Raw genomic sequence first — 12,085 nt, 5'->3', positions numbered from 1 at the left:
TGCATCTGAATTCTTCTACCACCACTGGAAGTACCTTTTCATTAAAAACACCCATCAAGTTTCAAATGTGTTTGTATTTAATGGATTTTAAACTGGATGTCACTCAACACTGTTAATTATAAAATGTATAAAATGCTCTATTAAATATAAGAGAATGAGTAAAATGGCCCATCATAATTTCGTTAAGCCCAAGGTAACGTCTCTCATTGCTTGTTTGTTCAATTTTCATTTATTATTGCTGGTTTTGGCAGCAGTGCAAACCTCAGATATTCTTGTTACTTTCCCATAAGAAAAATAAAAGCAGCAAATCTTCATAGCAGCAAACCTGGAACCAGCAGATCTCTCTTATCTGCAAAACTTTATTGCTTAAAAAAACAGTTGCAGATGAATTTCTTGTCAAATTTCTCTTGTCAATCAACTAATCAACTATTTTTTCAGCAAGTGTCAATCATTTACTTTCCTCCTAGACGGACATTTGTGGATTTAGATTTTTGTACCTATTCATAGTTTCTATTTCTTTTCCCCAAAATTGGCATCATTCCAACAGTATTACTCACTGAAAACTGCAGATGTATTCCTTGTACACATACCCCTGGTTAGGAATCATTACCGTACAATATATTAGTAAAGTACAGCATTCCTCTGAAAAATCTCCCCAAAGAGAAGCAAGAATAAATCTAAATTACTTTCCGCACTAACCCTAAGGGCACACAGCCTTCTGTTGTTGTATTTCATTATGTAGCCCACTAAAAAAAATCACCACAACTCTATTTGAAGAGGACCCTTACATCCTCAGCCATCTGTATCAATATGAATGTGGGTGGTTGTGAATGGATGACAGCTTTTTTCTGCTTGTGGTTGCACTTGTTTGTTTCTTTCTGTGCTAGTTAATGTCTGTGTGACAAAGCAGTGCAGTCTTTTTTGCTGTAATGTGTGTTGCAATCACCTGTGACATCAGTATGTTTGGATGGCAGTGAGCCACACTAACACCTTATGTTACATCCCAGAAATATGGCTGAGCACTTCACAAGAAATCTAACAGTCTGTAGGTGTTACATTTTCTGTATGTGCAGCAATGCCAGATATCGAGTGTTGAATTCTTACCTGTGAGTGTGTCTCATTGAAGCAGAGTGTGAGCAGCAGGAGGAGTGAGAAGAAGGCCATGCTGGGTAGCAGAGTTAGCTTTAGTTTAGACTCAGCTGGTTAGAGGCCTCAGCAGTAGAGCTGCATCCAGTGTTAGTGCACAATCGTTAGATCTACAGGTAATCCACCAAGCTGAAATAACTCCAGGTTTAGAGGCTGGTTAATGGCATCAGTAAAGGTCACAGGGTTAGTTGTCCAGGCATTGCATATTAACAACTCGTGGTCTTGAGGTATTCCAAAATTTTAGTGGCTAACCAGGGAGGGCAGTGGGTCCTCTCATTAGCACAAGGCTAACGTTCTCCCTCTGGTCTCTCTCTCTCTCTCTCTCTCTCTCAGGAGAGCTGCTTAAGCAAATGAATCATTCAGAGTTGAGCTCATGAGGCCAACTTAATAAATAATGAGATCTATTACTCAACTCTGTGCTCTGTGTGCTCTGTGTGTGTGGTGTGTAAGGTTACATTTTGGGGGGTATCTGACACCTGGCAGCCGGGAGAAGACGGTATGGGGCGGGATTTGGTTGAATGGGAGGAGAGATAATGCACGTATGTTTGTGTGGTTTGGACAGTCAGTATCATAACTTAGCTGCAAGTCTAGAGCTCTGCAATGCCAGTCTTCCTTCCCTGTTACTGCTCTTCATAACACTGCATTGATGATTTTTAGGTGAACTGCAGCATCTGCAATGATTCAGTGAAAGACTGAGCCAGTGTGTGTGTCCACTGAGTGTGTGTGTGTGTGTGTGTGTACCTGAATGAATCCATCACGTGCAGGGTGCACTGTGACTTGTCCCTGGTTTGGTAGCAGGCTGACTTGATAATGATCCACACACCCAGCAGCCTGCTCCCAACGTAGCGCGAATGCACGTGCAGACACATTCACCACACGCACTCCTCTTACACGGGCTGGCACTCATGAAGGACAGGAAAGGGAGAAATGGAGTCAGAGAGGTGGAGAAAGTTTCCGTAATTTAATGAAAAAGGTTGATAAAGGCCGCTGATAATAACGGGGTGGTGACCGGTGCAGCCCTTGTAATATGGTCTACCTGTGGTTACAGTCAAAGAGGCAGCGCTCCCCGCTGTCATGCCTCTCACTCTCTCAGCGCTCATGTTGTAGCTGCAGCCGTCCACCAGGCCTGTAACCACAGCAACCCGCTCCTCCTTGGGTACGGTGAGTGTGCTTGTGACTGAGGCGTTGGCCACAGTGACTCTGTGAAAGTCAAACTCTCCAAACGCACTGTCCCAGCTCACAGAGACAGAAGAGGAGTTCATGTTGTCTAAATGAAGGGCGCATAATCCTGCTGGGCCTGGAAAACAGTGTTTTCAATTTTACAACAGTTTTTATCACTTAGGCCACAATTTAATTATTTATTTGTGTTACGAGGGCATGATGCTCTAACTTAGAAATAACCAATAACTTTCTCCATCCTGACAGGCCTGCTGTTTCCAAAAAAACTGTACAGAATTTTGGCCTGTGTGTATGAGTGTTTCTTACGTGTGCTGAACTCTCTGTGGACTGCTTGACTGGTGTCGGAGCCCAGCACACTCTGAATGCTGACACCATAGTCTGACCCTGGGATCAAATCCCTGATCTCATAACGTGCGCCCTGGACAAGCACTTCAATCCATGATTTCCTGTCCACAGACTGCAGGCCAAAAACAAGCTGAGAAAAAAAAAAAGAAATCTTCAGAGTTCTGTTAAGGCTTTACAAAACCCAAGTGAAGTTTCAATTACTGGACGCAAAAACATGACGATTTTTTTTTGCTTCTCCAAGTCAGTATATCAACTAATGTCTCTTTTTTTATTTCTTTTAATGTAGGTTTGTGTTGTGCATGCATGTAATGTGCTTGGTCATTCTTCCTGGCCATGTCTCTACGGAGGTCATACATCTTTAAAGGGTTGGTAACCAAATCTGTGGTGTGCCGACAACGGTTGCTAAGTAACCAACAGGTAAGTGCAGAACCTGATGCAAGTGGCCTCATTTGTCCTTGAAAAACATACAATTTTGAGAAAACCAACTGACACTGACACACATCATTATCTGTCTGGAAATGGCGTGGCAACGTATAATGCCTACTTTCCTTCAGTGATTGTTATGTGGAACTAAACAGGTGCAGTGGTATACGTGTCTTACCTTGTACAACTCCACCTCTCCTGGTGGTGGTCTCCAGGTGACAAACACAGATGTCACTACCTGCTCTGAGAGAGCCACTTCCTGTGGCACCTCTGGAACTGGAGACAAGATTACTATTAGCATGTGACACCATGTACTCACACATAATCATCACTGTCTTTCACTCTGGGTAATACACTTGTGAATACAGGTGTAAATTGACCTTTATATAAACCTATAGGCTCACTTTGAACCAGCACGGGGGAATACTGGAGGCTGATTTTTACAGTGATATAAATAATTTCTTTGTGTAAACATGTGCAAAACTAGAGAAGTGCTCTCAGTAGAGTGCAGATCTCCACCAGGTGTGTTTGGGAGCATGTGAGTGGGGAGCAGGGACTGCAGGGCAGGCTGTGTGTCCAACATGTGTGCATGAGAGTGGCGGAATGAAGGGGAGACAAAATGCAGGTTACATTGTCAAGTCTAACAAGAGTAGACAGGCTATATGAAGATAAACTTTGGACACAATGTGCAATAACACCTCTCGCTACCTTCCTCTCCCCTCCCAAGCAAAGAAGACTTGAATCTCACTCAACTGTCCCTCCCAGCTCCCTAACAGTCAATATGGTGGCAAAGACAACTAAATTTGGGATTTTTTCATCTTGTATTGTGCCTAACTTTAGTGGATCATAACATATCAGGTATGAAATAAATGAAAATAAGACCAGATTTTTCTTTGGATGTCAATTTTTGTGAAACGACAAAGCTAAAATATGGCCTGCAACGGACTCAATAAAACTTATTTTATCATAGCCAATTGCTCAAAATGCCTTTTACTAAGTGATTTTGTCCATCACTTGTGCCCCCTACCAACTCATTAAGAGGATCAAAGAGTCAGGAGTAAATCACCGCATAAAAGAGCAGTCAATAAAACTGTTTTTTCAAACACTGTGAATCACTGCAACCACAAGAGGTCCTTGAGCATGCAGTCATAAATGTGCACAAACAATATTAGGCTAATGGGTCCAGTAGTTTGTGAGATTACCTGTGGACAGACAGATATACACATGCACATCCATGACTGACGCATTATCCTCTTCAAGCTCACCCCGAGCATAGATAACAATTAAAGTATAATCAGCATTATGACTGTCCAACAGCTTTATGAGCAAAGTTTAAAGCCAAAGACACATCATCTCTCTTTCAGCTGGTCCCTTTATGCTCCACAGCTTACACTCTAATTTTTATTTTGACAATGATTTATTTCAAATGACCGTCCTACTCTGACACAACATTGCAATATAATGTTAACAGTGAAGTGACCTAAGGCTGAAACTGAGGAGAGATAAAAAATAATTTCCTTTTTGTCTCTCATTGTTAACATGGACATCTGAACTCCTTACAGAAATCTTACTGTCTTAATCTAATATGTATTTTAAATTGTATTTGCACATTTCTGCTCTCTTCTGACTGTTCATTTCCTGCGACATTTTGTAATCCAAATAATTTTCTTTCTCCCCCTCGCTCCCTCCCACACACATGCAAATGTGGGCACACACACGATTGATATTTGGTGCCAGATACTGCATGTCTTTCACTGTGTAACTTACTCGTATGGAGGATCACAGTGGTAGGATTACTCTTTCTTTCCCCGCTGGTGCTAATCACTTTAATTGTATAAAGACTTCCAGGAGCGAGGCCTTCAAAGCTGTAAGATCTGTGAACACACACAGCACACAGTGTTTTAAAGCACAAGCTCTGAGTAATCTGTGTTGCACTCAGTTGTCATCAAAGAAAGTTTAGATGTGGTGATTGGAATTCCAGTCTCACAAAACTGTAATAATTTGTGCACTGCCTTTCAAGAGTGAGACTGACCTGGCCTCCTGATGAGAAATGATCAGCTCTTGGCTAGATGTTCTGTTTTTGATTGACAGGATGAGTCCGCTCGAAACTCCCTTGACCGTACTCCAACGAATGCATATGGATGATGTGGTTTTATTGACAAGAGACACCTCTGCTGGGCTGGGTGCTGGCATATAAAAAAACATTACACGTAGTAGTCTGAATAAAAGAAGATTGAGCAGTGTGAGTACATGTGTGTGTTTGTGTGTGTGCTTACCTGCAGTGATGTTAATGGTAACAGGGGAACTGTCTGTGAAGGACTCCTTCTCTGTTCGTACAGCAAAGTAGTAGAGCCTGCCCGGAGTCAGACTAGAAAACGTTGCACTCTGACTGGACACCTTCTGAACCTGTAGCACACACAAGATATATCCAAAGAGCCTTATTATAATTCTCACAGTAACAGTATTAGTTAGAGGGCACGTTAATGTTTAATACATAAAATCATGCTAACTACTGTTCACATGAATCTCAAGGAGAAAACCTGTATTTTTTATGTACCATGTATGAATGGTCACAGTTGAGGCAGACGACCTCATAGCTGTGAGCGTGTCCTTGCGCAGGATCCCAAAGCAGCTCTATGGATGAATCCGTCACCACGCCTTCCCTCACTCTGTCTGGAGGAGCCAGACCTAAAATCACAAACCATATCCCACAACACATACTGTAATTAATACTTTAACATACTGAAATTACTAATTCTCTTTGGTTGGGGATATTTTAAACACCTGGGGATTATGTGTTTATGCCTAACTTATAAAAAAAGAGTTAAATCATTGCAGTAATGATGAAACTGATATGTTTAGAAGCCTTTTACAAAAAAAAAGCAAACATCATATTAAAAGTCTGGTGTGTAGGATTTAAAGGCAAGTGGAGGTTGCAGAACTGAAACTTCTCCTGTGTGCAAAGCATGTAGGATAACTACTGTGGTCGATGTGAAAACACAAAAACCCCAAAACCCCAAAACTGGAATGGCCCTATCTAGAGCCAGTGTCTGGTTCATCTGTTCTGGGCTATTGCAGAAACAGCATGGCGGACTCCATGGACAAGGACCAGCTTTGTATGTAGATATAAAAGCCTCATCTTAAGGTAATTAAAACACAACAGTTCTTATTTTCAGGTGACTATAAGCTAGTGAAAACATATTTATGATTATCATATATGATTTCTGCCAATAGCTGCCGCTAAATCCTACACAGTGGACCTTTACATTCTAATAAAACAACAGGATAAAAGACACCACATACATATCTATGTAATTTTGTTTTAAAAACAGATTTAAAGATGATATTTAGGGCTTCAACTAAAGATTATTTTCATTGACAAAGACATCTTTTATTTAAGAAGCTTGAAATCACCAAACATATGGCTTTTTAATAACAAAAATAGTTCTCAATTAATTTTCTGTTGATTGACTTATCGATTAATCATCTGATTGTTGTAGCTCTAATAAGATAGTATCTGCAGGCAACCCCAAAGACAGAAATTTACATCCAATGTCTGTGAAAACATGGATGCTTCACACACATCCTCCCCCCGGCAGCACAGAAGATCTTTACAATCAGCACAGTGTCAAGGTGGACACCCAAGATTAGTGTCACCAAGTCAGCATCTGACTTAAGTTAAAGCTAGAAAATTGTTTTTGCAGAATATTGTGATGTCACAGTAAAGCTGACCTTTGTCCTTTTGGGTATAAAACAAGATCTTCTCATCCTAATGTTCTATTTGACATCTGTGTGAAATGGTGTCATAAATAACATATGAATTTTTGAGTTATGGCCAAAAACAGTGAGGTCACAGTCATCTTGACTTTTGACCTTTGACTACTAAATTGTAATGAGTTCATTCTTGAGTCCAAGTGGATGTAAGTACCAAATTTGAGGAAACTCCCTCAAGGCCTTCTTGAGATATTGCATTCACGAGAATGAGATGGATGCAAGGGCACAGTGACATTGACCTTTGACCTATAACCACCAAAATCCAATCAGTTCATAATTGAGTCCAAGGGGACATTTGTGCCAAATTTGAAGAAATTCCCTCAAGGCATTCTTTAGAAAACCGTGTTCATGAGAATGGGACGAACGGAAAGCCCAAAAACAAACCCCAATCGCTGGCGCCGAGGCATTAAAAGGTAACCAGTAAAGTGACGCCAGTAATAAGGTGGATTCATTTAATCTAATAGCTGCAATCAGAAAGAGATGAAGATGTGAAAAAGTACTTTAAATTGATGCCAAATGAGGACAGCTAAAGCCGTGCAATCATGAAGAGAAAAAGTGATCAATAACAAAGATCACTAAAGAGATAATTAAAGTGGAGATCAGCCCAAATATTTATGCTGATACCTTCAAGTTAGAAGCATTTGTAATATGTCTGCTGCCACTGGCAATCTCACCTGTATGTGCATCAGTATGTACTAGTATCAGCAGAGGTTACTCACTTGTTCTGACGGGGCGGGTGTAGTAAGGTGGTCCCATCTGCTCCCGGCTTGTACTGTACACCCTGAGCTGCTGCTCTGATCCTGGACTGAGGTTGCCAACAGTTATGATATGAACACCAGCAGGGAGGGCGTACCAGTCGCATGTGTCCCCGCAAAATCCCTCACACACAGTGTCACACACTCCTGGACATACACACACTTTAACTCCATCAGTCAGCCCCAGCTGTGGATGCTGGATGTACAGCTGTGCAGAGTTTGTGCCCACTGAAAGAGGGACTGCCACCTGGACTGGCATTGGATCTACACATAGAGGGAGAAACAGACAAAGATAGATAATAAAATGACTTGTATGGTAGATAATAATTTTCCAGTCTGTCTTTAAACAATAGTCAGGTGACTGTATGAACACTGAAACATGTTTTGCTTGCTGTAATCACTCCTTCTGTTCATACTGGTCATGGGGGACAAAACACAGTCCTCCTTCTGTCAGCTGTGTATTAAAGTTTATCTAAGGCTAATATGAGGCTTCAGCTTTGGTAAAAATCAAGTTACAGACTGTTTAGTACAAAATACCCTCTTTTTCTTACTCTCCTTCCGCTGCAACTCAACAGGGAAACACCGTCGGGGGGAGTTTTACTCTACAGGCTATTACTTTGGAAGATACCCACTGGCTACCTCCGACTACTGAGGCCTTGTTTAAGCTTCAGATAAAGTTTTGAATGCATTTGTGCACAAAGAGTTTTGTCTCCCAAAACTTCCATTGAATACACATTTGGAAGGAATCTCACGGCCAACATGAAGAGAAATGATTACAGCAAAAAATTTTTATATCACTGTTCAAATAGACACCTGACCATTGTTTTAAAACAGACTTGAGAATTTTTAATCTTATCCTTTAAAGCAGTGGTTCCCAACTTGTTTCCATAATTAATATAATTCATATTACATTAAATGCAGAACAATAACATTAAAGAACAACTATTAAACTGTCTTATGGTATCTGCATAATACATTTTGTGTTAATCTTAGTAATTGTCTGTGTACATTCTCCCCATTGTGTTTAATTTGGTCTGATCAGCCAGTATGTACGTTGTTTTTTTGTTTTGACCTCTATTAAGGGCTCTATAACACCAATTTTGTTATCCTTAGTCATTTGCTTTGTAAAATTTATTTTTTGGGAAAATAAAGCGACCTTCTTTGAACTTTAAACCTGTGTTTTTGTGCTTTGACTCCTTGGTTCATGACAGGCAAGGGGCATAATTGCTCAGTAGATCCAATCAGAGCTGATCAGATCAGATCAATGGATGAGAGGAGCAGCTGCTACAGAGGCTAACTTTTAGACCCAGTGCATTGAACGGTTAAGTTTCATTCCCACTGCGCCTGATGTTCTGCTGCTTTATCTTTGCCCAGAGTATTCTCTGTGCTGCGAGAGTGTGGTGCAGTGAATAACCAGACAGGAGGCTATATATTCCAGCAGTGCTCCTGATGAATGGTCCAGCTCTTAAAACAGAAAATCAAAATGTGGCGACAGATGTTTTCATCGTGGTGGGCTGCCACAAAAAAAGGGATGTGTGGGAAACCCTGACTGTAGTTTTCTCTACAGCAATATATGAAATGCTGGGATACAGGCCAACTGTATATTTTAAAAAGCTTTCTTACACCCCTTAAAATAAAGAGGCACTAGCAAGCCCCCATGAAGCTTTGGTGACCCTTAGGAGGGTCGGGACCCCCAGGTTGGGAACCAGTGCTTTAAAGGCAGTATTGTTGTTTCTCTTACCTGTTGTGTGTGTAACACTGGTCCTCTTGCTCCTGTCCTCTCCCCTCAGTGAGACAACTCCAACTTCATAAGTGTGACCTGGAGTAAATGTGCCCATATTAACACACACTGACTCATTTAACCAGTTTACACCAGGACTGGACTGGTTTGTCCACAGTGAGACGGGAGCAGGGTAAATGTGTGGGTGGGACGTGATGTAATAACCATCTGGTGGGTCATCTGGTGGATGATTCCAGCAGACTGTCAGATTTCCTGCCGTGCTGAATACCTCCAGACCACTGGGAGTCCTAACAGCTAAAGGGGTAAAAGAGGAGAATGTTAATTTTGTTGTCAGCTAATGTGGGTCAAAGGTAAGTTATCTGCATATTACTATTATGTATGTTTTTTTGTTTGGACAATTACGTGGTGTAAATTTTAGAACATCGCCAACTTATCGACTTTGGTTGACAAAATACATGAGCAAAGTTCAATTTATGCAAACTAGTAAGAACAGGCACAATCGGGTTTGCCTCTCCCTTGTGTTTCCTGTTTCCCCTTCCTAGTGTCTCACGTGTTTGCTTGGCGCGGCCTCCTGATTCCCTCCTCCTGCAAATCCTCCTGATTGCCAGCAGCTGCTGCACACCTGAACCACATCTACAATTAAGCTTGTAAGATCATTCAGTCTCCTTTGCGATACAGACATCTAGGCCAACTTCTGGATTTTGAACACTTTATCTTTTTGGACATCAATTCACACTTTGCTCTGTGTCTCAGGTTCACCACGCCAGCCTCAACCGTAACCCGCCACATCCAGCTTCATTCATGACTTTTGCCTCCGGATTTGGACTGCTCTGCCTTCAACTAGTCTGTCTGCTCCGCTTCACCATTCCCAGCCCACCTCAGCCATCATTTCATTCAAACCTTCAGCTCCACTTCTTCAAACTACAATAAACTGTCTCAAACCATTCAGTTTCCTGGTTGTGTTTGCATTTGGGTCCTAAGTTGAACTGCCACAACAACTGCATAGACAGCTCACTTTTATGAAAGGTCGACCTTTCCAGCAGTGAAAGTGCAATCAGTGCTAATGGTCACAAATGTATCACCAGTCACATTAACAGCACAATGGCTTCACAACCAAAGTCCATTCAAATCTCAGTTTGTATTGTACTGGCTGATTGAATTACGCAATGACGGAGAATTAGTGCATTGTCATTGTAAAATTTTTATTTGTATATTTTGCCTGAATTTTCAAACAATACCTTTCTAGATTTCCCAAAAACTGAAATGAATCATTTTGACATTTTGACATGTCATAGTAAGAAAAGCACAGGTGTAAATAATAAAATGAACGATGGCTGAATTCCATATAATTGTGTGTTTCAGGGTTCTGGTATTGTTCACGCTGGCTCGCTGTCACACAGTCATGGTTTACTGGGACACTTGAATAGAGCAGGGCCATCATTAATGTTATTAGCTACTATGACAAGTCAAAATGGCTGCTATGAAAAAGGCCTGTTACATGCTTACCAGTCTGTGCAGTCACAAACGCTTGTCCGCAGCTCTCTATCCCGTGCTGGGTGACTGTGTAAACTTCAACACTGTATTTCCTGTAAGACTCCAGCCCTCCAATCACAGCGGTGTATGACTGCAGCCCACCAGTCTCAGACAATCTGGAGATGTTGGTCATCCCAAGTATCCTCTGTTGTCTTGAAGACATGTCCACATAGCGCACAATAAATGTCCATCCAACCCTTGACTGTGCGTCTGTCAGCATCCAGTGAACACTAATCTGTCTGACGGTAATGTGGCTGATGGTGACATTTTGAGGAGGAAGAGGTCCTGTGAGAAGAAAAAACAAACATTTGCAGTACATCTGTTAGCATAAGATGTTGCTTGCGTAACTTGTGTGTGTGACAGGTTGTCAGCAGACTCACTAGTGTACGCAGTCCGTGTTTGTCCTAAGCTCCAGGTGGCACCAGCAGGGTGAGAGACTCTGAGGGTGAAAGAGTAGACGCTCCCTGGAGACAAACCTGCCACAGTTACCCCCCTGGAGGAGAGGGAAATCGGGACCCTGACAACTTTTTTTATACTTCTCTGGCTCTGTGTCCCCTTTATGTCCTCTGACTTCCTGCTTCTATCTTCTTCACCTTGACCCCACTCTCCATCTGCCTCCTCTTGGTACTGGAGGCATATCTCAAAGGATGAGAGGCTGAGAGAGTTCAAGGATGAGAGGTCACTCCAGCGAAGCTCTACCTGTTGCTCTGTCACCTGAACCAGGTCAAAGGAGAACGAGGCAGGGGCTGGAGGGACTGTGGAAGAGGGAGAAGAAGAAGAAATTGTATGGTTTGGCTTAACTAGTAAGTGTTTTGCATTACTTCTTCGCCCTTAGATTAAGCAATAATGGATAAAGGGTTATGCACAGTAAATAATGTGGTTAATAAAGATATATTATTCAAGTTATTTACTCTGGTACTCGCAGATGAAGGGTAAGGGGATGTTACAGAAGAAAGGAGTGAGAAAGTATCCTGCTCCTGTGGCATTCCTTTGAAAGGCAAAACAGTCTGTCTGATTGGCTGGCAGTAATGACATAGTGTTTGTCAGGTTATAGGCTGAGCCATCAGACCAGACAGGATGTCCCTCCTCCTGCAGGGGTGACAAAAGAGAGATATTATGCACTGTACTCTATATATACACATGACAGACCCAACCAGCTCATTGTCATTAAAGTGAAAGTTTCAAAAAC

General features: G+C 41.8%; 1 protein-coding gene and 1 long non-coding RNA gene across 2 annotated transcripts in view; one reads left to right on the top strand and one right to left on the bottom strand.

Annotated features, from left to right (window-relative positions):
• The window catches only part of ptprq (protein tyrosine phosphatase receptor type Q), a 57,931-nt gene that overhangs the window by 41,504 nt on the left and 4,342 nt on the right, over positions 1-12,085 (bottom strand). Inside the window, exons 6-18 of the mRNA XM_078167913.1 lie at positions 11,808-11,985; positions 11,277-11,651; positions 10,870-11,181; positions 9,364-9,657; positions 7,587-7,886; positions 5,651-5,781; positions 5,370-5,499; positions 5,126-5,279; positions 4,861-4,967; positions 3,272-3,369; positions 2,632-2,800; positions 2,183-2,443; positions 1,888-2,048 (exon numbers count right to left, since the gene is read on the bottom strand). Of these exons, the coding sequence (XP_078024039.1) occupies positions 1,888-2,048; positions 2,183-2,443; positions 2,632-2,800; positions 3,272-3,369; positions 4,861-4,967; positions 5,126-5,279; positions 5,370-5,499; positions 5,651-5,781; positions 7,587-7,886; positions 9,364-9,657; positions 10,870-11,181; positions 11,277-11,651; positions 11,808-11,985 (2,670 nt within the window). The remainder of the gene's footprint in view (positions 1-1,887; positions 2,049-2,182; positions 2,444-2,631; positions 2,801-3,271; positions 3,370-4,860; positions 4,968-5,125; positions 5,280-5,369; positions 5,500-5,650; positions 5,782-7,586; positions 7,887-9,363; positions 9,658-10,869; positions 11,182-11,276; positions 11,652-11,807; positions 11,986-12,085) is intronic.
• LOC117262142 (uncharacterized) lies at positions 9,561-10,299 on the top strand. Its single transcript, XR_004502099.2, has 3 exons — positions 9,561-9,713; positions 9,906-10,010; positions 10,117-10,299. It is a non-coding gene; the product is annotated as an uncharacterized LOC117262142 (long non-coding RNA).

The sequence above is a fragment of the Epinephelus lanceolatus genome, chromosome 5 (genome assembly GCF_041903045.1).
Source record: "Epinephelus lanceolatus isolate andai-2023 chromosome 5, ASM4190304v1, whole genome shotgun sequence".
NCBI classification, from domain to species: domain Eukaryota; kingdom Metazoa; phylum Chordata; class Actinopteri; order Perciformes; family Serranidae; genus Epinephelus; species Epinephelus lanceolatus.
Note: the sequence above shows the minus strand (reverse complement) of the source record. Positions and strands in the feature narration are given on the sequence as shown.